This window comes from Paralichthys olivaceus, chromosome 4 (genome assembly GCF_024713975.1).
Source record: "Paralichthys olivaceus isolate ysfri-2021 chromosome 4, ASM2471397v2, whole genome shotgun sequence".
NCBI lineage: Eukaryota > Metazoa > Chordata > Actinopteri > Pleuronectiformes > Paralichthyidae > Paralichthys > Paralichthys olivaceus.
This window is the reverse complement of record NC_091096.1, coordinates 5,968,191-5,991,184: the sequence shown is the minus strand read 5'-3', so window position 1 is coordinate 5,991,184 and position 22,994 is coordinate 5,968,191. Positions and strand designations below refer to the sequence as shown.

Sequence of the window (22,994 nt, the reverse complement as noted above, 5' to 3'; positions counted from 1 at the left end):
TGTTTACATGTTCTTTCTCTGTAGCCATGAATGCATTTGCGTTCCTTCTGCAGCCATTCAATCTTTGGACACAGTCCTTCCTGAAATCTGAGTATGAATGTGGTTCCCAGTGAGCTCGCCATTAAAACACATTGGGTAGTTAAACCTCTGGTCAGAATTGTTAAATATGCATAAATCTATATAAATAGAAATATTTGTTCTTCACTGTCATATATGGAGAATGCTTATTCTGATAGTCAGTAGATGGCAGTATAGCTGCATAGCTGTGTGACCTGGCTCAAGTGGCCTGAACAAAAGGGAGAAGCACCAATGGTAATGATTAATAAAGGATATTTGTATTGAACCACATTAAAGGTGTTGAGCATGGGATAAAGTCAGTGGTGTGTATGGTGAGCATGTGTGAGGGATATGGGTGCAGGAGTTTTTAGGTGGAAGACAAAACATGAAGAATAAACTAGGGCATCAAAAACACACCCAAGATGTTGTTGGTGACATGTGTCTGGAGAGAAGTGATTCATCTGCAGCCAAGACTTATGTAACCCAGGAGTGTCAGATGCACCAAGGTACAAATTGCTATAAGATCATGTTACAGGATGTTGTGGCTCAGTACTTACAATAAACATTTCAAGTTTGCCAAGAAACTCATTTTTTATATAACAGTTTACATGATTAAAATGCTTATCGTGGCATAGACAAAATTAATTAAGAAAAAAGCTAAATATGGAGATATGTAAGACAAACCTGGGCATCAATAGAAGCCTTTAACGTGTTTCTATTGGGCCCGTGTTTGGTCTCTCTGACATGCTAGCTGGTGAACAAAGCAGTTTGAGTGTCCTTATTGAGGGTTTATTTGTCGTGGGGGTCCTGGGTCTGAGCCACCGTGACCATAAATAGATGCAGAATAATCACAGAGAAATCTTCAGCAGACACATGGCTGCGTTGTTTGTTTACGTCCTGTGTCTGCTTCAGCCGGGGGTGTTGCTCCCACACAGAAGAGAGAATGTAGGAGGGCTCTTTCATGGCTGTGCCTGGAGGCCCATGGTGTCATAATCTGGATGTTTTCAGGGCAAGTAATGCGGCTGTGAAACAGGAGGAGATAATAAAGGACGAATGTCAGGAGAAACCTGAGACATGAGGGGTTTAATGTGTATGAAAATGATAATTATGATTTATTATATTGCCATCAATCCACACAAGTCAGTGGTGTCATTCATTCAGGAGCACTGGGACTTCTCCTGGTGGCCTGAGGGTTGTTTTGGTCGGACATGAAACACTAACCAGAACAGCAAAGATATAAAAAGCAGGATACGTGAGAGAACAGGCTTGTGTTCAAACCACACCCCCTCAGTAATAATAATAATAATCCTCCATGTTTGATGAGCAGTGGGAACACTCAGCTGTTGTTTCCAGAAACGGTCAGGTGATTTATAATAACCCTCCATCAGTGAGACAGAAAGAGAAAGAGAAACCACTGGAAAACTTCACTTCCCTTTACTGTATGTTGTTTCATGTTGTGGTAGCGTCAAGCTTCTGCTTTAAGAACCTCAAATAGCTATAATAACCATAATAATGCTCAAAGTCACTTTACTGTATTACAGAAAAGAAAGCAGATGAAAACAGCTATAAATATATAATACACACATGATCCCACACTGAAATAGAAGAGAAACGCATTAACCAAATCCAAAGTTCAGAATGAATCAGTTACACTCTGTTTGACTTTGTCATCTTTGGACTCAGGTGAGCAGATATTCATTTATAACCACTTTAGAAATAAGAGTCTCGTGGTTTGCGTGAAGATGACCCGCAGAGTCCAGGCCTGAAATTTTTTCATTGCTGCTTGTGAACGGTCACACATGTCTCAATGTACCATGTCTCAGGTTCAGCCTCACACATGACCAGTGAGTCAGTGGAAAGTGTCTGTGTGGGGGGGGGTCAGTGGTGTTGTGGTGACTTGAGTAACCTCCTGTGTTTGTATCTGCTCCTGGCCACTGGACGGCGTGCACGTGAGAAAGTTTAGCAGCTGTTTGACCGGGGCTCGTCACCGCGTCACGCAGCGTCCTGCTCCCTGATTGGTCCGCCCCTGTGCAACTGTGCAGTTGTATAAACTCTGCAGTTTGAAGGAGTTGGCAGAGGGATCGCATCAGTCTCAGTTGGGGGGAAACTCTGCCGAGCGAGGGGAGGAAGAAGAAGAAGAAGAAGAGCACTAAAGGCTTCACCAGTTCCCTGCACACTTGTCCCGCAGAGTGATTTAGAGATGCAGAGCTGCGCCAGGTCCTGGGGGATCTTCTTGGCCAAGAATCCCTGCGCACCGTGCAGGCATCTGAGCGTCAGGAGCCGCGTGGTGGGGAAACTTCAGAGCAGCATCCGAAACTGTGGCACGTCCACAGCAGCAGGAGCAGGAGCAGGAGTCCGGGGTGTGAGGACGTCTGCAGCCGCCTCCTCCAGACAGATCGAGAGAATATTACCCAGACATGACGACTTCGCAGAGAGACACATCGGTCCAGGTGAGAGGGAGAAGAGAGAAATGCTGGATGCTCTGGGACTCGAGGTGAGATTTATTTCTTTGATATTCTCCCATAATTTTCTTTTCATGACACCACCTCTTCTCAGCTTGGAATCACTTTCTCTCTTATCACATCCTCAACCTTTTTATTTGTGCGCTTTTATTCATCCAAATGTTGTTTTTTACAGTCGATCGACCAGTTGATCGAAGACACAGTCCCGACCTCCATCCGTATGCAGCGGAGTATGAAAATGGATGATCCACTTTGTAAGTTGCTTTTTGCATTTACTGGTTCTTGATACAACAACGCATCCGTGTCACATTTGCATCCGCCTGGCACAGCAGACGCGTGAACCGCCTCGACGCGTTTTTTGTGCCAAAACCTCGATTTTTAAAATGGCAAATCTCATGAAAACGCACGTATGAAAATGATTTATCCCAGTGCTCCCCCCCCCCCCCCCCCCCCCCCCCCCACCACCACCCTCGTGTTAAAACAGGCGATAAATGAAGCCAAGAGAGAGGCTGGAATGTAGGCTGCACCTCTATTGTGCGCCGTGGTGCGCGCTCCCCTGGTTAAGTCTTCCTTTGAACATATTTGGAGTTGTTTTTGCGAAACTCGGCGAGCGGCACCAATCTCCTGTTGGGAAGCCGATGCTCATAGGATGGCAACTGGAGTGTAAAGTTCAGCCCTGAGCTCCGGTCCCAAGTCCAGTTCAATCTGGTTACAGCGTTCACATTACATCACAGCCGAGGGGCTTCCTAATAAGGTGACTTTGGTGCGTTTTGCACCGGATCTGCCTGCGTGTGTGTGTGTGTGTGTGTTTTCATATGCATCACACTGCGTGTACATTTCAGCAGATGCAGCCTTTCTGCCACTTTATTCTGGCTCATTTCCTGCAAAAACAATGAAATTAAAAGCAACATTCACGTGCTGGAGACGGAGTAATGGGTCAGATTTACCAGAGGAGGTTTATTCCAGCACACCATGAGAGAGATGAAGGCAGTAAATAAATTAAATGGCTTTTATAGTTGATATAATCCTCATTTTAAATCCCCTGCCTCCCTGTCAGCTGTAATCCTCCCTGAACCTGACTACATAAATGATGAGTGTTTTTCAAATGCAAATATTTTTTTTTTTTGCACATTGAGGCTTATGGAAATTTTTTAGAGCAAGGGGTGAGGTTGTTTTGATCGTGCTTATGTGCAAAAACCAAAGTGTGCAGTAGGATAATGAGATCAACATCTGAATGATAAGAGTGTCTCCTCTGGTATCAATGAATATCCTCATATTATCACAGTCACTGCAATCCAGCTGTTTCTTATGAAATAGAAGCAGGTTCCTTTTGGTATGAATAACATGACAACATTCTCCAAATCTGGAATATAAATCCTTTATAACTATTCATTTGTAATCACAGCAACACTAACACGAAACGATAAAATACAAGCTGCAACTAACCATTGTTTTCATCATCATTTAACTTGCAGAATATATCTCTATTGTGCACAAAAACAATGGAAAATGCCTGTTTTATTTCCTTGAGGCCCCAAACGGTAATTTCAAATGTCGCGTTTGACCCGAAAGGCCAAAACTGAACACATTTGCCAGTGAGGAGCAGAAACTAAGGGAAAATGAACCTGAATGATAAGTCAGTCATCAAATAGTTGCTCATTAACTTCACTTTAAAGGATATCTCAGCACTAAAAGCTGTTATTTTACAATACGGTAGAAAGTTGATTATCTACCCAAGCGTAGACTTTCTTGTACATTTAGAAATTCTTCCTCAGGTGCTGTGGCTTCTATACGTCACCACAGTCGCTCTGAGTCGGCCCCTCCTATGACTCTGGCAGCTTTCATAATGCAACAAGCCATGCTGAAGGAACGAACTGGAGGCCGTGCTACTTTTCTGCTTGTTCAGCTTTGGAGGGCTTCAGTTTGCAAAGCCAGCGAGGGATTCTCTCTCCAACAATAGACCCCCTGGATGGCTCTGAATCAGGCTTTTTTTTTTGTTGCCCTGTAGAACTGCGGGACCATGGGAAAGCAGTCCTCCTCAGTGACACAAACTCACACACAAAAATACACACTAACGGGTCACACAAAACCTACTGATAATGCTCAATCGCTATCATTTTCATTCCTGCACTTAATTTGTCTGGTTCCGTTGAATGTGCAGCGTTTAGGCTGTAAATATCCGCCTGTAGACTGGCTGCGGCCTCTCTCACCACCGAGGACTGGAGGTGTCTTTCTTCTCCAAAAAAACGGGACAAGTCAGGGCTCTCGGTTCAGACGGGCGGTATTGTCCATTCCTTGGGGTTGCTAGGCAGCCAGGAAGGCTGGAGGAATCTCAGAGGCTGGTTGTGCACTGGCAGAGCTCCCTCACAGCAGTGTGGAATGAGGCTAAATAACTGGCCACTGGGGAAGAAACCATATGGGAAGAGACGTTTGCGTGTGACATGGACAGAAATGTGTCACACGTCTCTTCTTTAACTATTTTCCTTACAGATATATTGTTGATAGTGTATTCTCAGTCGTATGTGGGAATGCAGTGATGTCTAACATTTGAGAGACGAGTCTTCCTTGGATCTCAGACAATTCGTCAATGATCCAAATAGATGTTAAATGATTAATTAAGGCAGCCTGAGCTCTACTCGGACCACATGTCGCCTCTAACTGATTGCATGCCACACTGATCTCCTTAATCCTGCCATGTTGCCAGTTTTCACGTGAAAGACGTGGTGCTTTGCAAGTCTAAACGTCTTTTGCCAATATCTTGTTTGACATAATTAATACATTTGTTTTACAGGTGAGAATGAGATTCTGGACTCTTTGCAGAAGATTGCATCGATGAACAAAGTATGCAGGTCCTACATCGGCATGGGCTACTACAACTGCTCAGTACCTCCGCCCATCCAGCGGAATCTCCTGGAGAATTCAGGCTGGTGAGTGCTCTCAGGCGACCCTCCCTCCAGAGGAAATCTACGGAGACTTGAAGCTTGTTAATCGTTTTTCTTGTGCAGTTGGGGATAACCAAGCTTTATTATTAAGGGTTGGTTACTAATTCAAAGCTAAATTTAAGTGGTGCACAGTAACATGGCCTTAATTGGAAGCTGTGTGACTTCAAGTTACCACTCATGTGAGGTCTGATGACTTAAAGCTCTCATGCTTTCTGCTAAACAAGATTTTCTTTCACCCAAATGCCAATCAGCAATCCCTGCACACTATCCGGTCCATGTCCTAGTTTCCAGACTGGCTCTGTTTAGACTCATAGTGTGTGTCTTGTTCCCAGGGTAACTCAGTACACACCTTACCAGCCTGAGGTCGCTCAGGGTCGCCTGGAGTCACTCCTCAACTACCAGACCATGATCTGTGACATCACAGGTATGCCTGTCGCCAATGCCTCCCTGCTCGACGAGGGAACCGCAGCTGCGGAGGCCATGCAGCTGTGCCACAGGTATTTACAAGATAACAAACGCAAGATGTGGAGTGAGGGGGGTAGAACAAGCTCAGATTGTGCCGGAAAACTTAAGCACATGAACAGTACGTGTTGTCGAGTGTCACTTGCATTGGATGCAGCAGAAGAAGCTTCAGTCACTCTGACCAGTTATTTGTGGTTACTCCTCACAGACAGAACAAAAAAAGGACTTTCTACATTGACCCACGTTGCCATCCTCAGACAATTGCTGTGGTGCAGACCAGAGCTAAGTATGTACTTCACACACACACACACACACACACACACACACACACACACACACACACACACACACACACACACACACACGTACACGTACATAAGAAAAACTACTACCACACACATTACTACCAAATCTTTAAAGTAACCTCAAGCTTCGACTTTTCTGTTGCAGCTACATCGGGGTAAAAACGGTTCTGAAGCTGCCTCATGAGATGGACTTCAGTGGAAAGGATGTGAGCGGCGTGCTCTTCCAGTATCCAGACACTGACGGCAGGGTGGAAGACTTCTCTGCCCTCGTGGACCGTGCACACAAAGGAGGGGTAAGAGAAACTTCCCGTAAATATTTTGAGATTAAATATAGCGCCATGATTAATTTCATATATCTTTCCTCTTCCAGGCCCTGGCCTGCTGTGCCACAGATCTTCTGGCTCTCTGCATACTGCGTCCTCCTGGAGAGTTTGGTGTTGATATCGCACTGGGCAGCTCCCAGAGGTTTGGAGTTCCTCTCTGCTATGGGGGTCCACACGCGGCCTTCTTCGCTGTTAAAAACAACCTGGTCCGGATGATGCCCGGCAGAATGGTTGGTGTCACCAGGTGAGACATAACATTCCTTTCTAAAAAAAAAAACCAAAAAAACCCGATGCAGTTCAAAATTCTCCTTATTGAAGGGATTTGAAAAACACATTATGATGTTTCAGGGATGCAGCTGGTAAGGAGGTGTACCGGCTTGCTTTGCAGACCAGAGAGCAGCACATCCGCAGAGACAAAGCAACCAGCAACATCTGCACTGCACAGGTACGACCACGCTGTCATTTTGTACAGGTTAATCATTTCCATTTATATCAAAACTAAGTGAAGTGAAATCATTTTGAACTATTCTAGGAGAACCAGTGTTTTTACCTTGACATTTAAGAATTAATTGCAAACATGTGAGGAAATCCCTGTTTATCCTCCCAGGCTCTGCTGGCCAACATGGCTGCGATGTTTGGTCTGTACCACGGTCCTCAGGGACTCAAACACATCGCTGAGCGGACACATAATGCTGCACTAATCCTCGCTGAAGGTAAATGTTGTGGGTTTTTTTAGGTTTAAATCAGGCTTAGATGTATTCAGTTAGTAGGGCCCTTTACTGGAAGTGGTCGTGTTTGACGGTGTCAGAACTTCCCATCAACCTAAGATTCTATATATGAGCAGTCAGGGGATCAATTAAAGAAATAATTGATTGATTGTATATTTATCAACAGAATAAATACACACACACACTGTTTCAGGTCTGAAGAGAGCAGGACACCGGCTACACAGCGACATGTTCTTCGACACCCTGAAGATCAACTGTAGTGTGGCTGCCAAAGACATCTTGGAGCGAGCCGCGCAGAGGCAGATCAACCTGCGAGTCTACACTGAGGGAGTGGTGAGTCGTTGGTGATTCATCAGCCTCTTGGTAGTTTAGTAACTGGAACAGGATCGAAGAGAAACCAATTCTCATAATTTGTGAGCAATGTTTGCTATTGTCGCACCACAAGATTAGACAAGGTAACACTGCACATCCAAACAGACAGAGTTTCAGAGCTACTGAAAATAACTCGTATGGTTTGGAACAATGTTCATCTAGAGATCTGATCCACAATCATTCAATGTGAAGAAATGTGTTCAAGCTGCTGGTTATATTTTTCTCATGTTTTGTAATAGTTGTTTTTGTCTCGTGTTTTGGGGAAAGATGCTGAAGTTTGTCAGTCTGAGATTTAAAATGTTTTTATCTCTGCTTTGCTCTCGACAGTTGGGTGTTTCTCTGGATGAGACGGTGACTGAGAGGGACTTGGACGACTTGCTCTGGGTGTTTGGCTGCGAATCGTCAGCTGTACGTTCATCAACATTTAATGATCAGTTTCATTCTGACAGTGTGGTGTTTATTTTTTATAGAAGTGCCACCGGCTTTAATTAAAAAAAAAATAAAAAAATGCTACATTTCCAGGAGCTGATGGCCGAGAAGATGGGTGAGCGGGTGAAGGGGATCACAGGAAGTCCATTCAAGAGGACGAGCAAGTATCTCTCTCACCAGGTTTTTAACAGGTTTGTGTTCTCAGTTACATTTCAACACAACACAGACATGATGTCAGACATGATTTGATGTGTTGAGTCACCAATATAAAAACTCAACGACAACTGCTCTTAAACAAAGCACTGTTGTTAAACCTGTTTGTTGCATAACGTTACGTACAGTGCTAGTAGTTTGACTTGAGGCCCTTCTGTGTTTGCTGCTGGTGTGAAATCTAGTTTGTATGTGGCATAAACAACAGATGAATTTAGTATTTATTATGGTTGCATACTGAAATGAGGGTATAATATTAGTCCAAAAACATAAATTAACCCCCGTTGACCAATTTTAATCTTTCAAGATCTGGTTTAATTTATTCTATACAAAGATGTGCTGTTCCTGATAGAATTATTGTTGTTTTCCATACATACAAATAAATGATTTCTGCAGTAGCAATGTGTTTCCAGTTGCTGCATTCATGGCAACTTCTGAAAACCTCTGGCATCTTAAATTTATGGGTTGTGTCATTGTCTAATTACTGCCATAAAGTCAGTCTACTATCAGGACTTCTAATGTCTAAGTCCTCGCTTTACTCTCTTGCGTAATCATTGTGAAAGGCAGTACTGTGCAAAAGTTGCAGGCACTAAATGTAAAAGCGAAAAAATTGCTGACTGATGTTGAGACCAGGGTTCTGTGGAGGCCGGACATTTGTTCTTCTGGCTGCATGTCACTGTGATGCTGCAGAATGAATTTTGGATATTATCTAAATATATGAAATGCCTTCAACTTTTCCACACTACTGTTTTCGATAACTATTAAATGTGCACTCCACATATTTGGCATCTGAAAATAAATTCCCTGTCGTTAAATCTTTCTGGTTAATCTTTGATTCCAGTTATCACTCTGAGACCAACATTGTGCGATACATGAAGCGCCTGGAGAACAAGGACATCTCCCTGGTGCACAGCATGATACCACTGGTTAGTGTTACCTGAGGCTAAACCACATATCCACATGTGCAAACACTGGTTCTAAAATCTTGTTGTTTTGTTTAGGGCTCATGCACCATGAAGTTAAACAGTTCATCAGAACTCATGGTGAGTAACTCTGTACATGTGATGAGTTGTTACAGCTGTAGAACAAATAAAAGTTTCCTCCTCACCTACACTGCTGTCCTCCTTTTCTTATTCAGCCCATCACCTGGAGGGAGTTTGCCAACATCCACCCGTTTGTGCCTCTGGATCAGGCTGAGGGCTACCAGAAACTTTTCAGACAGCTGGAGAAGGACCTCTGTGAGGTGACGGGCTACGACAAGATCTCCTTCCAGCCAAACAGGTGAGAGCTCTGACATTCAGAGGTCTTTACAGAGAAGGAGGCTCAATCCAGATCAGCCTCTTAGAAAGAGACATCCTGAGGTTTACATGTCCAGCGACATGACCATTCCAACATATATCAGTGAGGACAGCTGTGACCCTCGGAGAGATGTATATGGACATGACCCAGAAAATAAAATATTCGCGGTCAATGCTAAATCTCAATAACGAGCATGAATTAATTTTAATTTGTTGCAGCACAAACTTCTATTTAGCTGAGGTCTGCGACTAAATGCTGCTCTACTCATTGAGACCATAATCCCTGATTTATAACTTTTATAAAATATTAAAGATTGTTGGTTTTACAATCTATAATAATTTATAATTTTAGTCATGTTCTCTTCATGGCTCCGGGTCTGTCCAGTTCTCTTAGTCTACCACTCAGGCCCAGACTTAATTACCTCAACCACTGATGGATGAATATAAAATATCTGCAGCTTCGAATGTTGCTAATGTTCTAAACCAGGAACCAAAAAGTTTCTTAGCATTTTTTAACTGGACGTTATGAGAGAAAACTTCATTAGATTGTTTGTTGAATAGATTACGTCTGCAGATAATTAACTTTTGTGGCCTTTTATAACCTGTTGTATAAGTTATTTTAATGATGCAAGACTTTGTCACCATTTCCTGAATATTTGAGCATTTTATATATTTGATAAACATGAGTTTACAGTCTGAACTTTAATGAACACAATGTGTTTTGCTCCAGGTCAGTTAAAATATGCATCAACGCTTGTTTCAGCTGACACGGCACACACCTACATCTGCTGCTTATCACCACTTATCAGAGGCACTGGGTTTATGAATAGTACACCATGCTACATTGGCCCACAGAGTTATCATGCAGCTTGCTTCCCATCTCTCTCTCCTCTTTTGGTAATGTCTGCAGACTGATCTTTGTACTGTGCTGAGGTAAGGATGTGTGTGACCATGGTGTGTTTGCCTTGCCTTCCAGTGGTGCTCAGGGAGAATACGCTGGCCTGGCTGCCATAAAAGCCTACCTGAACTCAAAGGGAGAGAGCTCGAGAAGTGTAAGTGTGCTGCGGATGAGATGAAAGTCTTAATTGGAGGAAAGTCACTCCAACAAATGTTGTGAATTAAGCTGTTTTCAGACATGAGATTCAGGAAATGTCTGGATAATTGGGTTGAGTTTGTCTTTCACATGAAGAATGCAGCAGAACATTGTCCAGGTCAGACACGTTCACAACAACAGGATAATTCCAGACTAACGCACCACTAAGCGATAGAGAAGGAGGCAGGACACGACGTATAAATCCTGTTAAGGAAGCCACATGTTTTTTGTGCACATACGCCTTTTTCTAAGTTCAAACATCTTTGTCTGTACCTTCAATATGTATTTTTTTTATCCAGAGATATCTTTATTCTTCCAGTTTCACGTCCAACATCATCAACACGTCCACTCTGGACATTTTCCTGCTGTATTCTCACATGGGCTCAGACATTTTCTGGACATCTTACGAGAGGGCTGGTAGTAAAAGTTACTCAGACTTTGGAAAACTTGAGGAAAATGTCCAGACTTCAGTGCATGTCTGAAAGCAGCTTTTCTGTTATGTTGATGTTAATACGATTTTAATATTCACTTAAGGCTTTTATCTGATGCTGTCGTCCAACATGTGTTTGATAGAAAAGATTTTAGTCTCACAATGATCTGCTCTACATGCATACACAAAAGAATGTCAGGATTGAAATCATGTTTACGTAACCTCAGGAACTGGGAGGACAATTGATTTACAGGAATGGTTTATTTGGGGAAATGACTTGTTTGCATTTTTGCCAAGAGGATGGATAAGCCAACCTCATATGTCCAAAATTGAGAAATAGGTAAAGTACAACCAGAAAATGTGCCAACTCAGTGGAGAGCCAGGGTAGCCTGCATAATGCTGAGATAAGATAAACTAAGCTAAGTTCACTTTCCTCTGGCTTTAGCTTCATGTTTAATTCACATAAGTGGTATCTGTCCTCTCATCCGACTCTCAGCAAGAATGTAAATAGTTTAATTCAATGAATAAGTTCTGTCAAAACCCTAAATTTAAGTATTTTGAGAAAAAAAGTTTAAATGTCTTCATTACAATTTATCTAAAGGCAAGTTTTCTCTTTCAAGTAAATAGAAAAGTGGTTTTGAAACTTGTTGATTATCACCTTTGACTGTGCTGACTAAATGTCAGCTGACAGATGCTGATGAATCAAAAGTATTGTAGAGTATGATTTGTGCTCTAATCAGCTTGGGCTCCTGACAGTTCATTGTTCTAAGGCTACAACAGGTCAATTTGAGATCACAGATTAATACGTCTCAGATACGCTGTTTAGCTAACGAGTGGAGATAAGACGCTCACTCAGATTAAAGACGGGCTGACTCAGGTATGTGCCTTTGTTTTTAATATCTGCCCTCGTCTTAGATAGTGGCCTGCTCCCTTGAAATCAAGTCAAGGTCCAAACTCGCAACCGTTTGTGCAAACAAAGGGGCTGAAAACGCTCCGGCCCACCATAGGTCACCTGCTTCCAAGATTCCATATTTGGAGGTTTTAAGACAGCTGCAAGTCAGTGGTGTGACAGACTCAGTCAGTCATTTGTCAAGGTTACCCTACTGGCAGCCGCACAACTGGGACGCTTAGACCTTAGTTGCAAAATGTCAGACGTGCCTCCCTAATAAGGGATAAAATCAATTAGATGCCTGTAGGCTGGTTACACATTAGTGCCAGTAACTGCATCAAAATTACAACACACACACACACACACACACACACACACACACACACACACACACACACACACACACACACACACACACACTCTACTGTATAACTGTATATCTAGAAAGTGCTGTCTGTAGAGAGGCCACGTCACATGTTAGGGTTTTTAAATATTTTTGTAGATCTTCTACACAAAGCAGTATTGTTAAGATTTAAACACATGAGGAAATAAATTATATTTTTGTTGTTAGTAGTCTGACTTCGACCCCACAAGATCATCATCATCATGGACCTAATGAGGTTATGCTGCAGCTGCAGCCTGACTGAACACTACCATGTTTTTATATACATTAGTATCCAGGCTGTGTTTTCTTCTGGGTTTATTCAGATGTTTGGTTTTGTTCACCCTCTGTTTTCTCTCCCTCCAGGTCTGTCTGATTCCTAAATCGGCCCATGGCACCAACCCGGCGAGCGCTCAGATGGCCGGGATGAAGGTTCAGGTGGTGGAGGTGGACAAGGACGGCAACACTGACATGGCACATCTCAAGGCTCTGGTGAGAGTTCTACACAAGATGGTCACTGGACATGAGTCTTTGTTTTAGAGTTGACAGTGGAGACATTGAAGGGAGAGGAGACAAAGGGGAGGATCCTTTTAACTGGATGTGAACCCACTGAATTGATTGATTGTAATCTGAGACTTTCACCACTGAAGTTCTGAGGGTTCTTCTCCGTTATATATTTTGAATCACTGTGTTTTTCCTCACAGGTTGATAAACACAAGGCGAGTCTGGCGGCCATGATGATCACCTACCCCTCCACCTTTGGCGTGTTTGAGGAGCAAATCAGAGACGTGTGCGATCTTATTCATGAGAACGGTGGCCAGGTGTACCTGGACGGTGCCAACATGAACGCGCAGGTGAGAGAACAAACAGCAGCGTATCATCTCTGATCTTCTGAACACTGTGGAAAGTAAAATATGACTTGTGATAACTGGAGGCTAATAGGGTAAAGGTTTATAGATGTGTGCCAATAATAGATAAATAGATTAATGGATAACCCGGGGGAGAAACACTTTTCACTACAAAGCTAATTAAAACAATGGCTATAGGTTTAAAAATTGTAGGATGTGGAAATTATACATTGGAAAATAAAAACACACTTAAAGTAATCAATGAATAATGCCCCCCCCCCCCCTTTCACACTTAGATTCTGTCCTATCAATAAAGGCTATAGTGCCAAAAAGTATGTTTTTAAAGAAGTTCGACGAGCTGAAGGTTCATTTTTCTTCTCTTCCAGGTGGGATTGTGTCGTCCCGGAGATTACGGCTCAGACGTGTCTCACCTCAACCTGCACAAAACCTTCTGCATCCCTCACGGTGGAGGAGGACCCGGCATGGGGCCCATCGGAGTGTGAGTCAGAATATTAATGAAAAGGTTTTTGTTTGTGAGCATCTAAACATTAACATCTTTGAGATTTAAACTCAGGAGCTCATCGGTGAGATTATGTCATTTGAGTTTAGATAAATGTTTTGTCTGTTACATTTAATGTTCTTGACTTAAAGAAGCAACAATGAACGTTAAAGCTTCAGATAAAGAAATATTCCTGTTATTTATTCACACTAGATTAAAACCAGTCGAGTGTTTGGATGTTAACTAAGAGGTTTTAAACTTTAAACCTCAATTTATCTCCTCCTCCTCCTCAGGAAGGCTCACCTCGCCCCATTCCTGCCGAGCCACCCGGTGGTGGCCATGCATTCAGTCAACACCAGCAGCTCGCTGGGCACCATCAGCGCTGCGCCCTGGGGCTCCAGTGCCATCCTGCCCATCTCCTGGGCTTACATCAAGGTCAGCACACAGGATAGAACACACATGTGCTGAGATCCTGTCGCCTGAAGCAGTTTGTAATATGTATTATTGTCAGGTACAGGAGCTAATGCCTGTTTTCAGGGTTCCTTTATCAGGTTGGAGTCACTGAAGTGACAGTGTGAATACTGTAGGAAAGAGATTTTAGGGAAGTGAAGGAGAGGATCTGTGTCTTATTGACTAACGTCCTGTAAAACATTTTTTGACCTACATCAAATGAACAGAACATTGTTTCCATATTGGTGCTTATTGTGTCTTTATCCAAATCAGGATTTATTTGTTTCTCGTGAAAATCAGAATCATAATATATTCATGGAATTATCATTTTCATAAGATTAGTCTGTCAGTTTGAATTGAACTCTTATTTTGTGGAGTGAAAATCTTTTGTGACATCCCTCCTGTGTGTTTAGATGATGGGATCTAAGGGACTGCGTCACGCTACAGAAGTGGCCATCCTCAACGCCAACTACATGGCCAAGAGGCTGGAAGGCCACTACAAGATCCTCTACAGAGGCAGGAAAGGTGAGAGCATCTGGCCTCTATATTTTAATCAATTCAAAAGATTTTTAAAGAGATATCATCATCATCTTATGTCACATTTTAAATATTCTTTTGTTCAGGTTTCGTAGCCCACGAGTTCATCCTGGATGTGAGGCCATTCAAGAAGACGGCAAATATCGAGGCTGTGGATGTGGCCAAGAGGCTGCAGGATTACGGTAGGCTGAGTTAAAAGCGTTCTTCCTATAGTATTACATTTGTGCTGCAGTTCTGCTCGGCCGTCACATAGAGCGGTAAAGATTATCCCGTCTTTATTTAGCCCTAAATAAAAAAAAAAAAGAGGCTAAGCGGGTGGAGATTTGTCAAACTGCAAACCATCTTCTCCCTAAAGTTTCCCTGCTTCATTTTTACTTGCATCCTCACCCGACCTGTTTCTAAGAAAAGTAATGAAGCACTTGACAATTTAGTAGTAATTAAAGTCGTATTAATCGGTCCCTATAATTTCTGTTCTGATCTTTTTCCCCACATGCATCTTGGATTCTACATAAAAATGAGTCTTCTGTCCCAGTGACGAGTTAGTTGAAGTGTAATTTAAAGTAATGAAGGAGAAATGCTCTGTGGTTCGTAAGCAGTGGTTGCTTTCCCTAAATGGGCGTCGTACATGAAATAATTTGAGGTTGCTTCACTTTGTCCTCCTTATCTTAACGTCCTTCCTTTACCAATTTCCTGTCATCAGAGCAGTCAGGTGGGCGGAGCACAACATGATTAGTCAACGGGACAGAAACTTTGCTGAATCTGGAAAGTTTTAGTGCCTGTTCTGTTTATCAAATCCCTTATTCAGCAAAACCACTTCTCGTTTATCAGCCCTCTGAATCCGCTGAGTCTCTGATCCACCTCACTCCTACTTCTCTTTTCATCCACACACACACACTTTCATACAAGACAGTTTACACATGCATTTAAACATGTTGGAAAATTATTTATCAGGATTTTTCTGCACTATTGAAATGATTAATGCTACCACATCATGGTTCTTCTATATTTGTTGCTTTTCCAACCAAGACGAACCTCGTCTTTTAAGAACCAGGTTGCGTTTCTACGTCATTACATCCTCTATACGTCTGATTCCCCAGCAACATTCATGCTGTCACTTTGGGCCTTTACAGCTGTTGTCAAAATCCAGGTTTTTATACGCTCTTTTTAAATGAGTTCCTGTTCTCCAGGTTTCCATGCGCCCACCATGTCATGGCCCGTGGTTGGAACGCTCATGATCGAGCCCACAGAGTCTGAGGACAAGGCCGAGATCGACCGGTTCTGCGACGCCCTGCTTGGTATCCGACAGGAGATCGCAGACATCGAGGAGGGACGGATGGACTCCCGCATCAATCCGCTCAAGGTACGTTACTGGGAGGATTTCTCTCTTTGAGGTGAAAAGATCCTTTACACTGGCTGACATGAAGCCGTGACAGATACCATCTAAGGTGTGTGTGTGTCTGTGTGTGTGCAGATGGCCCCTCACTCTCTGGCCTGCATCTCATCGTCAAACTGGGACAGACCGTACCCCAGGGAGCTCGCTGCTTTCCCTCTGGTGAGTGACCTCGTGGCTCTGCTGCAACTGTCCTGTCTAACGAACGGTGCTTTAGATAAGAACGATGGTCTCCATTGTCCTCTAGTGGTGAGAAGTAAGAATTGCAGTCACGATGGAGGACTATTTCTAACAGTGCAACAACTTCTACTGCTGCAAAAACTTCTTCTACACTTTGTGTGGATTCAATATTTGAAATATAAGTTTGAAAAAAAAAATGTGGTTGCAGTCCTGCACAAAAAATACTGTAGACTGAATTTGTTTATTTTCTTTGCCTCCACCAAGGACGTTATGTTTTCACCTGTTACACAAAAACTACTCGACAAAATGTCACAATACTTAGTGGAAGGATGTTTTATGGGTCAGGAATTTTTTTTAAACTTTAAAATAGGGTTCAAATAGTTCTGTTCTTGGATCTTTATGAAAAACATCAGGCATATTTAGGAAACTGAAATCTATGAGTGTGAGTAATTTGGTGCAGCTTGATTTTAACATAAGAGACATTTTAATGTTTATTCTCATCGTTTTCCCTTTTTTCTTACTTTACAGCCTTTCATTAGGCCCGAGACCAAATTCTGGCCGAGCATCTCCAGGATTGACGACATCTACGGCGACCAGAACCTCGTGTGCACCTGCCCACCCATGGAGGTCTACGAGTCCCCGTACGAGGAGAATAGAGCGTCCTCGTAGACGCTCCCTGTGGTCCAGTTCCCAATGTCTCAGCCAAAGCTCAAAGAACTCAGACATAGAATCATTTGTGAAGATGTGAGAGGGGAGGGTTCGGGCTAAAAACGCTACGTGTGAAGTCATGTTAGCTGCGGTAGAAGAATTTCTGTTGCTGAGTATGAGGCTAATATTTCAGATGGAGTTTAATAAAAATTTAAATACAAATAATCTTGATATAGATGTTTGATCAAATTAGGTAAAAATAGATCAATTCTGTCAGGCTCTTCATGGAACAACAAAAGTCTATTTTCTTAGTTTTTCACGATGTCAGAGTTTTCATTTTTATTGCCGTGTGAATTGTTAAATCAAACAGAGTCAGCAGCAGCTAAACGTCTAGACGAGCTCTCAAGCACTTTCCTACAAACTGTAACAGCCCTGATTCTTCTTCTACTTTTCATACGTGGCTTTCAATGTGTGAGCTGGACATTGGGACTGGACTTTGTATGATTACGCCCTCTTTTATTGGGGTCATGGAGTTTACCCTACTCGAACTTTAATGGACCAAAGGTGCAACTTCTGAGGCCGCTCCGTAACACACCTCTGAAACACCGAGTAAAGTTAACTTTAAAGGAAAAAACGCCCTTGGTGCCTCGATTCTGTTGTGTAAAATAGCTGCCTTCACGTTCCCCATTAGTTTTCTTGTTAATATGTATCTGTAGTATGAAAACGTTTAATGTATGTTGTGACATTTGCTCGCCACATAGAAGATAGAAGTCTTAATGTTAATTTTAAAAAGGAATTATTTTCTAATCTAAATGTTTTGTCTGTAGAAAAAAAATCTGTATTAAACTTTTGTCTTTAAGTGTGTGTGTGAAGAGGAGATGCAATTTTTCATTTTAGGCAACACTGCCACCCAGTGGTGACTGGAGAGATATTTACATCTCTTTACTTAACCTTACACGCAATAGAAAATAAAACTAATAACAATAAACAAGTTCACGTTTAAAGGGCTTTTGATCAACAGTCTGAAACTTTCAAATTCACACTGAGAAGCTGGAACCAGTGTAATCGTGTTATTTGAGACGATAATTAAAAATCAGTGTAAAAGATGCTGCAGGTTAAATTTCAACTATTTTTAACCACGTGAAACCAGCTGCACCTAATTTAAGAATTTAGTTACATAAGTGAACTTATGTACATACCACAGATTCTTAAAATACATAAATATCCTCATACTGGTTTCAGTTTCAGTAGCAGTGGGCAAACAAATAATATAGATGGAGCAGGAAGAGTCACACAGAAGAGACGTTTTAAACCTTCAGCGCAGCGATTTAATTCTTAAAATGTTATTTTTTTTAACCCGATATATAGAGAAACAAAGTTAAAATATAAGATGTGCAAATGTAAACCTGAAACCATTTGTTAAAACCAATTCCCTGACATGGCTTTAAATATCAACTTAGAAAACAGTGCAGTGGAAAATTGTGCGCACGGCGACCAGAGTTTTACAGTAAAAGAATGATCGTTCAAAGATCATGAAGCTTCTGTTCAACTGATTGAACAACATTTTGGATATTAATTATAAAAGCTTAAGATAATCTTCAAAGTGCCAACACCAGTAACACAGAAAACCAACAGAGAAACCTGAGTTATACACATGTGGCTAGCAGCCTTGTTCATATACAGCTAAAAACAAAAGTGATACTGTTGGTTTTTCCTAAAATCGTATTCAGTTATTTTCATATTTAGCTTCAACAGAACTCGGACACACCTGTTTGAATTATTATTAAATTCATTATGTCATCTGAACTCATATCTAATCTAATGAAAAAGATAAATATGCCTGAACGATTCGCTCAGTATTAATCTGTAGTGATACTGCAAAAAAATAGCCAAGGATAAATAATTACTATGACGAGTCAACAAATCCCGTGAAAAGATCAAATCCAACATCTTGTCATTTTTTTAGTATCTGACAGAAACATTCCTCTCTCACAGCTCCACTGTTAAGAAGCTATTAAAAACATAAAGAGCTTGAATAATTTTCAGAACGATAATAAACACACATGCTGCTGTTCTTGGAGATTTGACTTCAGTTAAATACAAAAAGGAACTCAACCGGTTGTTCAAGTTCATTCAGGTAAAAATGTCTCGTGTTAGAATTCTATAAAACTCTCACTTGACCTTTTCTTTGCGTCCCAGCTCTCCAGCGAACTGTCCGCCTGGTGCACTTCCGCCTCCGCAGGTTTTCTCCTCTGAAGCAGGCGGTCGACGAGGACGACAAACACCGACGATGAAATGAGACACAGGCCGGAGAGGTAGAAGGCAACGCTGTAGTCACTGGTCTCATCCACCAGCCAGCCTGCAATGAAAAAACACTCGTTTACACAAGAGGCCAGAGCTGCCGAATGAACGATCAGGTTTTTTGTTCCCTGCAGAGACGTTTGTGCCAGAAACATTTCTGTGAGACGACCGTGACCTTTGACCTTTGACAAACCAGATCTAATCACTTAGTCTGAACATCTGAATCCAGTTTCTCTTGGGGCGTTGTAAAGATAATCAGCTCATCCTTGAGTCCACGTGAATGTTTGTGACAGATCTAATGAAATCCTCTTCCTGTGCGTTCCTGATTCATCACATTCACAACCACAGCAGGTCACCGTGACCTTTGAACCACCAAAATCTAATCAGCTCATTTTTGAGTCCAAGTGACAGTTTGTACCGAACCTGAAGAAATTCTCTCGATGTTTTTGCTTTGTAATAATTTCATCTGCGCGTCCACGTGAACCTTTGCACCAAATTTGAAAGGATGCCGTGGAGATTTTCCTGAGATGTTGCGTTCACAAGGCAAAACAATTCATGACTCATTCACATGCGGCTCCACAGTCTCACCTGCAGCTGGTGGACCGATGAAGCCGCCGACGCTCCTGAAGAGCATCAACATCCCCAGGCTGCTGTCGAATCCCTCCAGCGTTACAATGTCCACGATGGCGGTGATGTGGATGGCCACCATGCAGCCGAACAGGAAGCCGTAGAGCGAGGTGAAGAATACGATAGCCCAGTAGTTGTGGCTGATCGGCAGCAGCAGGAGCACGACCCCGACGAGAGTGACCACCATGGTGAGCAGCTGCAGGTTCCTCAGCAGCCTCATGTTGGCGACCCACCCACAGACCAGCCTTCCAGCCAGGTCCGCCAGCGCCAGGACCGAGAGGAGGGAGGCCGGCCAGTATTTATCCATCCCCACGCTGTTGGCAAAGGGCACTAGAAAGAGAGGTGGGATGAAAAAACCTGCCGCTGCAAAGATGGCAAACAGGATATAGAGGATAAATTCAGGCTTTCTCAGCAACGAGCCCTGGAAGATGGATGCAGCAGCATTTCCTTCTGGAGCGTCTTTGGTTTCTTGGCTTGAGCCCCGAGTCGTCTCCAGAGGCCTCATGAGGGCGCCGCAGACACACAGGTTGAGCTGAAGACCTCCAACAATGAGCAGGGCGCCCTGCCAGCTGTACATCTCGATGAGCCAGTGGAAGAAGGGACTGAAGATGAAGGCGAAGACGCACTCCCCTGAGCTGGCGATGGCGTAGGCGATGGGACGCCATCGTATGAAGTAGTGGCTCACTATGCTGTTGGCAGGAATCCAAGAGAAGGAAATGCCCGTTCCTGGAAACAGACAATGCAACAATAGATTAACGGGGATTGTTTGAATTTTAAAATGTCAGAAAACAATAGTTCATCCTCAGTGTGCATCACCTTGCAAGGCGCCCATGGTGAGATAAAGCCAGGGAAGACCGAGGTCCAGAGACGCCAGCAGCATCCCAGAGGCCGTCAGCAGACCCCCGACTATGATGACAACCCTCTGAGAAAACTTCAAGGTCAGCACACTGGCTGCTGGGGCTGCGGAAAGGATGGAACACAAAACTATAAAAAAACTAAAAAACATCCAGAGTTAAGAAAACAAGCGAGATCATCAAGCTGAAACCACATCTTTACCTCCGAGGTGAAACATGGCAATGGTGGTGGAGGTGACCCAGGAGGCCGTGCTGCTCAGGACGCCAAAGTGCCTCTGGATGTCCAAGAAGAAGACGCCGAAGTTCTTGAGGACAGCCGCAGTGAGGCCCATGATGAAAAAGGCGGACGTGACCACCACCCAGCCGTAGCCACCATCAGGGGGTCCGGCTCTCCTTGACGTCATCTTCAGTTCCTCTGCAGGCCGCGCTCCTGTCCTGCAGTCAACTGACAGAGCAACCGTCATGATATGAGCATGCAAACTGCACAGACACAGGAGCTACTGAAGCAGCAGCTTCAGGCACAGACAAAAAAAGGTCAATTAAAACCTTTTTTTAAAACCTGCTGCTGAACTGTTGCTGTAGCTCGACTCTGAAGAACTGAACGAACTTTCGCCAGGAAACAACAAATTAAATACAGATTCTTTTAGTTTTCTGATTCTGTCTGGAACTAAAAAATAATCAGCTTTGAACTTTAACAGAATCATTTACAGATATCATTAGAGAGAAACTTTTCTTGGGTAGAACCAAGAGTCCGTAACTTATCTACGTTAAGTTTATCTAATTAACAATTTTGAGTCATTTAGTATTTTTTTGCCTTGAAGTTACAGCAGCTCACCAGTAGAGGGTGCAGCTCTCTCAGTCCAATGAGTGCTTTAAATTAGGATAATAATAATAATTATTATATAAGTGCTTTTATTAAATTGGAATTTTAAAAGCAGTACTTATACTTGTACCATCGTGTTTTTAGCATCATGTTAATACTTTTACTGAAGTACAGGATGTGAAGTCTCCGGTGAGACCTTTAAACTGTTTCTCCTCCAAATTAAAATGCAGCAGCTTGAACAATTCCCGTCAACCGAATCAAAACAACAATAAGAACCTGACTCACGTGTTGTGTGTTGTTACTCGACCTGAAGTCCCGGAACAAACATGATTCTTCACCTGCTGCAGAGAAACTGTCAGAAGATTCAAACTGCCTCTGGTTGGGAACCATCGGTCTCCTGCTCGTCTCTGATGCTGCTTCACGTTTTCTTCATTTTTCAATGAACGATCGACAACAAGCTGAAGTTCTTCAAGCAGCTGCGACTCATTAAAACCTTTAACGAAGTCCGCGCTGATTGGTCGAGCACAACATCTACCTTCACCGAAGCTGCATCCGGATTTCAAAATAAAGCGTCAGCGTGCGGTTCAGACCTGCAGGGCACATGAAGAGCCAAAGAGTTTTATTTGAACTGAGCCGCTGAAGGTGTGTTTGCTTCGGGATGATTGTGGTTTTTAAATGAGTGACAGGTTTTTCTTTGCAATTTTCTGTTGCATGAGCCAAATTGCGACTTGTTGTGAATGTGCGATTGAAGAAAGGATCATTTCCAATGTGTTTTTTTTTTTTTTTTTACAGGATTTGTAATCACCTAAAAAAAAGCATATTTTCACATCATATCTAGAATATTCATTATTACGTTTAGGTTGTTATTTATTACTTACAACTGTTCATGTGGAAAATGAATATTTGGATAAATCTCATGATTTTTTCTTAACATAATAAAATGATCAGCTATGATTTCAGAATAATTGACGTGCATCATTTTGCACGAAACCTCTGATCTTGTTTTTATTCGGTAGAAATGAGTCCAAAAGTAGAAAACAATCATATTTAGTTTTGTCGAGATTACAAATTCCTCAAAATTGCTTTCTACTGTCTTTCAACCTTTCATGTTATATTAATTACTATATTTATCTTGTACCTAAATCACTTGATTACTTTTTGCCCCTCTAGGGCATGAAAGCTCTTTTGTAAAGTGAAGTTAAGATAGTTGGTGGAAACTCCTCCTCTCACTCACAGCTCTCCATTACTGCATTTACATAACAAGGCCCAATCAGAGCTGTTGGTGTCAGTGTGATGTAGTTTCTATCTTTATCATTTCTACAAAACCTTAAAAGATCAAATGCTTGGTGAAAGCCTCACGTTCGACTCACTTCACATTCTTGAAGTAACTCAAGACACCGACGCCCACAAAGATAAACACAGTGTAGGCAAATGTAGGTTTGCGATCTGACGTTA

The 22,994-nt window shown here is 42.5% G+C and overlaps 2 protein-coding genes across 3 annotated transcripts; one reads left to right on the top strand and one right to left on the bottom strand.

Moving 5' to 3' along the window:
- The first annotated feature begins 1,679 nt into the window (after positions 1–1,679).
- gldc (glycine dehydrogenase (decarboxylating)) lies at positions 1,680–17,793 on the top strand. The gene is made up of 25 exons (XM_020099233.2): positions 1,680–2,551; positions 2,695–2,773; positions 5,311–5,446; positions 5,794–5,958; positions 6,132–6,209; positions 6,374–6,521; positions 6,599–6,795; positions 6,900–6,996; positions 7,159–7,264; positions 7,473–7,612; positions 7,979–8,059; positions 8,174–8,271; positions 9,132–9,216; positions 9,292–9,333; positions 9,429–9,571; positions 10,565–10,640; positions 12,749–12,874; positions 13,087–13,236; positions 13,617–13,729; positions 14,023–14,164; positions 14,593–14,704; positions 14,803–14,898; positions 15,904–16,076; positions 16,188–16,268; positions 16,815–17,793. Exons 1-25 carry the CDS (start codon positions 2,258–2,260, stop codon positions 16,953–16,955), a joined length of 3,099 nt encoding a protein of 1,032 aa, XP_019954792.2. The 5' UTR covers positions 1,680–2,257; the 3' UTR covers positions 16,956–17,793.
- A 446-nt stretch (positions 17,794–18,239) lies between these two features.
- On the bottom strand, positions 18,240–22,063 carry LOC109637093 (monocarboxylate transporter 13). Of its 2 annotated transcripts, none has more exons than XM_069523438.1 (5): positions 21,878–22,063; positions 20,919–21,161; positions 20,679–20,822; positions 19,824–20,588; positions 18,240–19,293 (listed from the first exon to the last, which is right to left on the bottom strand). In XM_069523438.1, exons 1-5 carry the CDS (start codon positions 21,927–21,929, stop codon positions 19,088–19,090), a joined length of 1,410 nt encoding a protein of 469 aa, XP_069379539.1. In that variant the 5' UTR covers positions 21,930–22,063; the 3' UTR covers positions 18,240–19,087. The 2 variants fall into 2 exon arrangements, with proteins under 2 accessions (XP_069379539.1, XP_019954794.1); XM_020099235.2 differs by having other exon boundaries at positions 21,825–21,966.
- Between the last annotated feature and the right edge of the window lie 931 nt (positions 22,064–22,994).

Bases quoted from the DNA above. Each gene is read 5' to 3' on its own strand.
- gldc (XM_020099233.2), top strand. From the start codon at position 2,258: ATGCAGAGCTGCGCCAGGTCCTGGGGGATCTTCTTGGCCAAGAATCCC. The intron at 2,774-5,310 runs GTAAGTTGCTTT...TTTGTTTTACAG, and splicing joins GAAAATGGATGATCCACTTT to GTGAGAATGAGATTCTGGAC. The intron at 16,269-16,814 runs GTGAGTGACCTC...CTTACTTTACAG, and splicing joins AGCTCGCTGCTTTCCCTCTG to CCTTTCATTAGGCCCGAGAC.
- LOC109637093 (XM_069523438.1), bottom strand. From the start codon at position 21,929: ATGGTTCCCAACCAGAGGCAGTTTGAATCTTCTGACAGTTTCTCTGCA. The intron at 20,823-20,918 runs GTAAAGATGTGG...TCCTTTCCGCAG, and splicing joins TGCCATGTTTCACCTCGGAG to CCCCAGCAGCCAGTGTGCTG. The intron at 20,589-20,678 runs GTGATGCACACT...GTCTGTTTCCAG, and splicing joins CACCATGGGCGCCTTGCAAG to GAACGGGCATTTCCTTCTCT.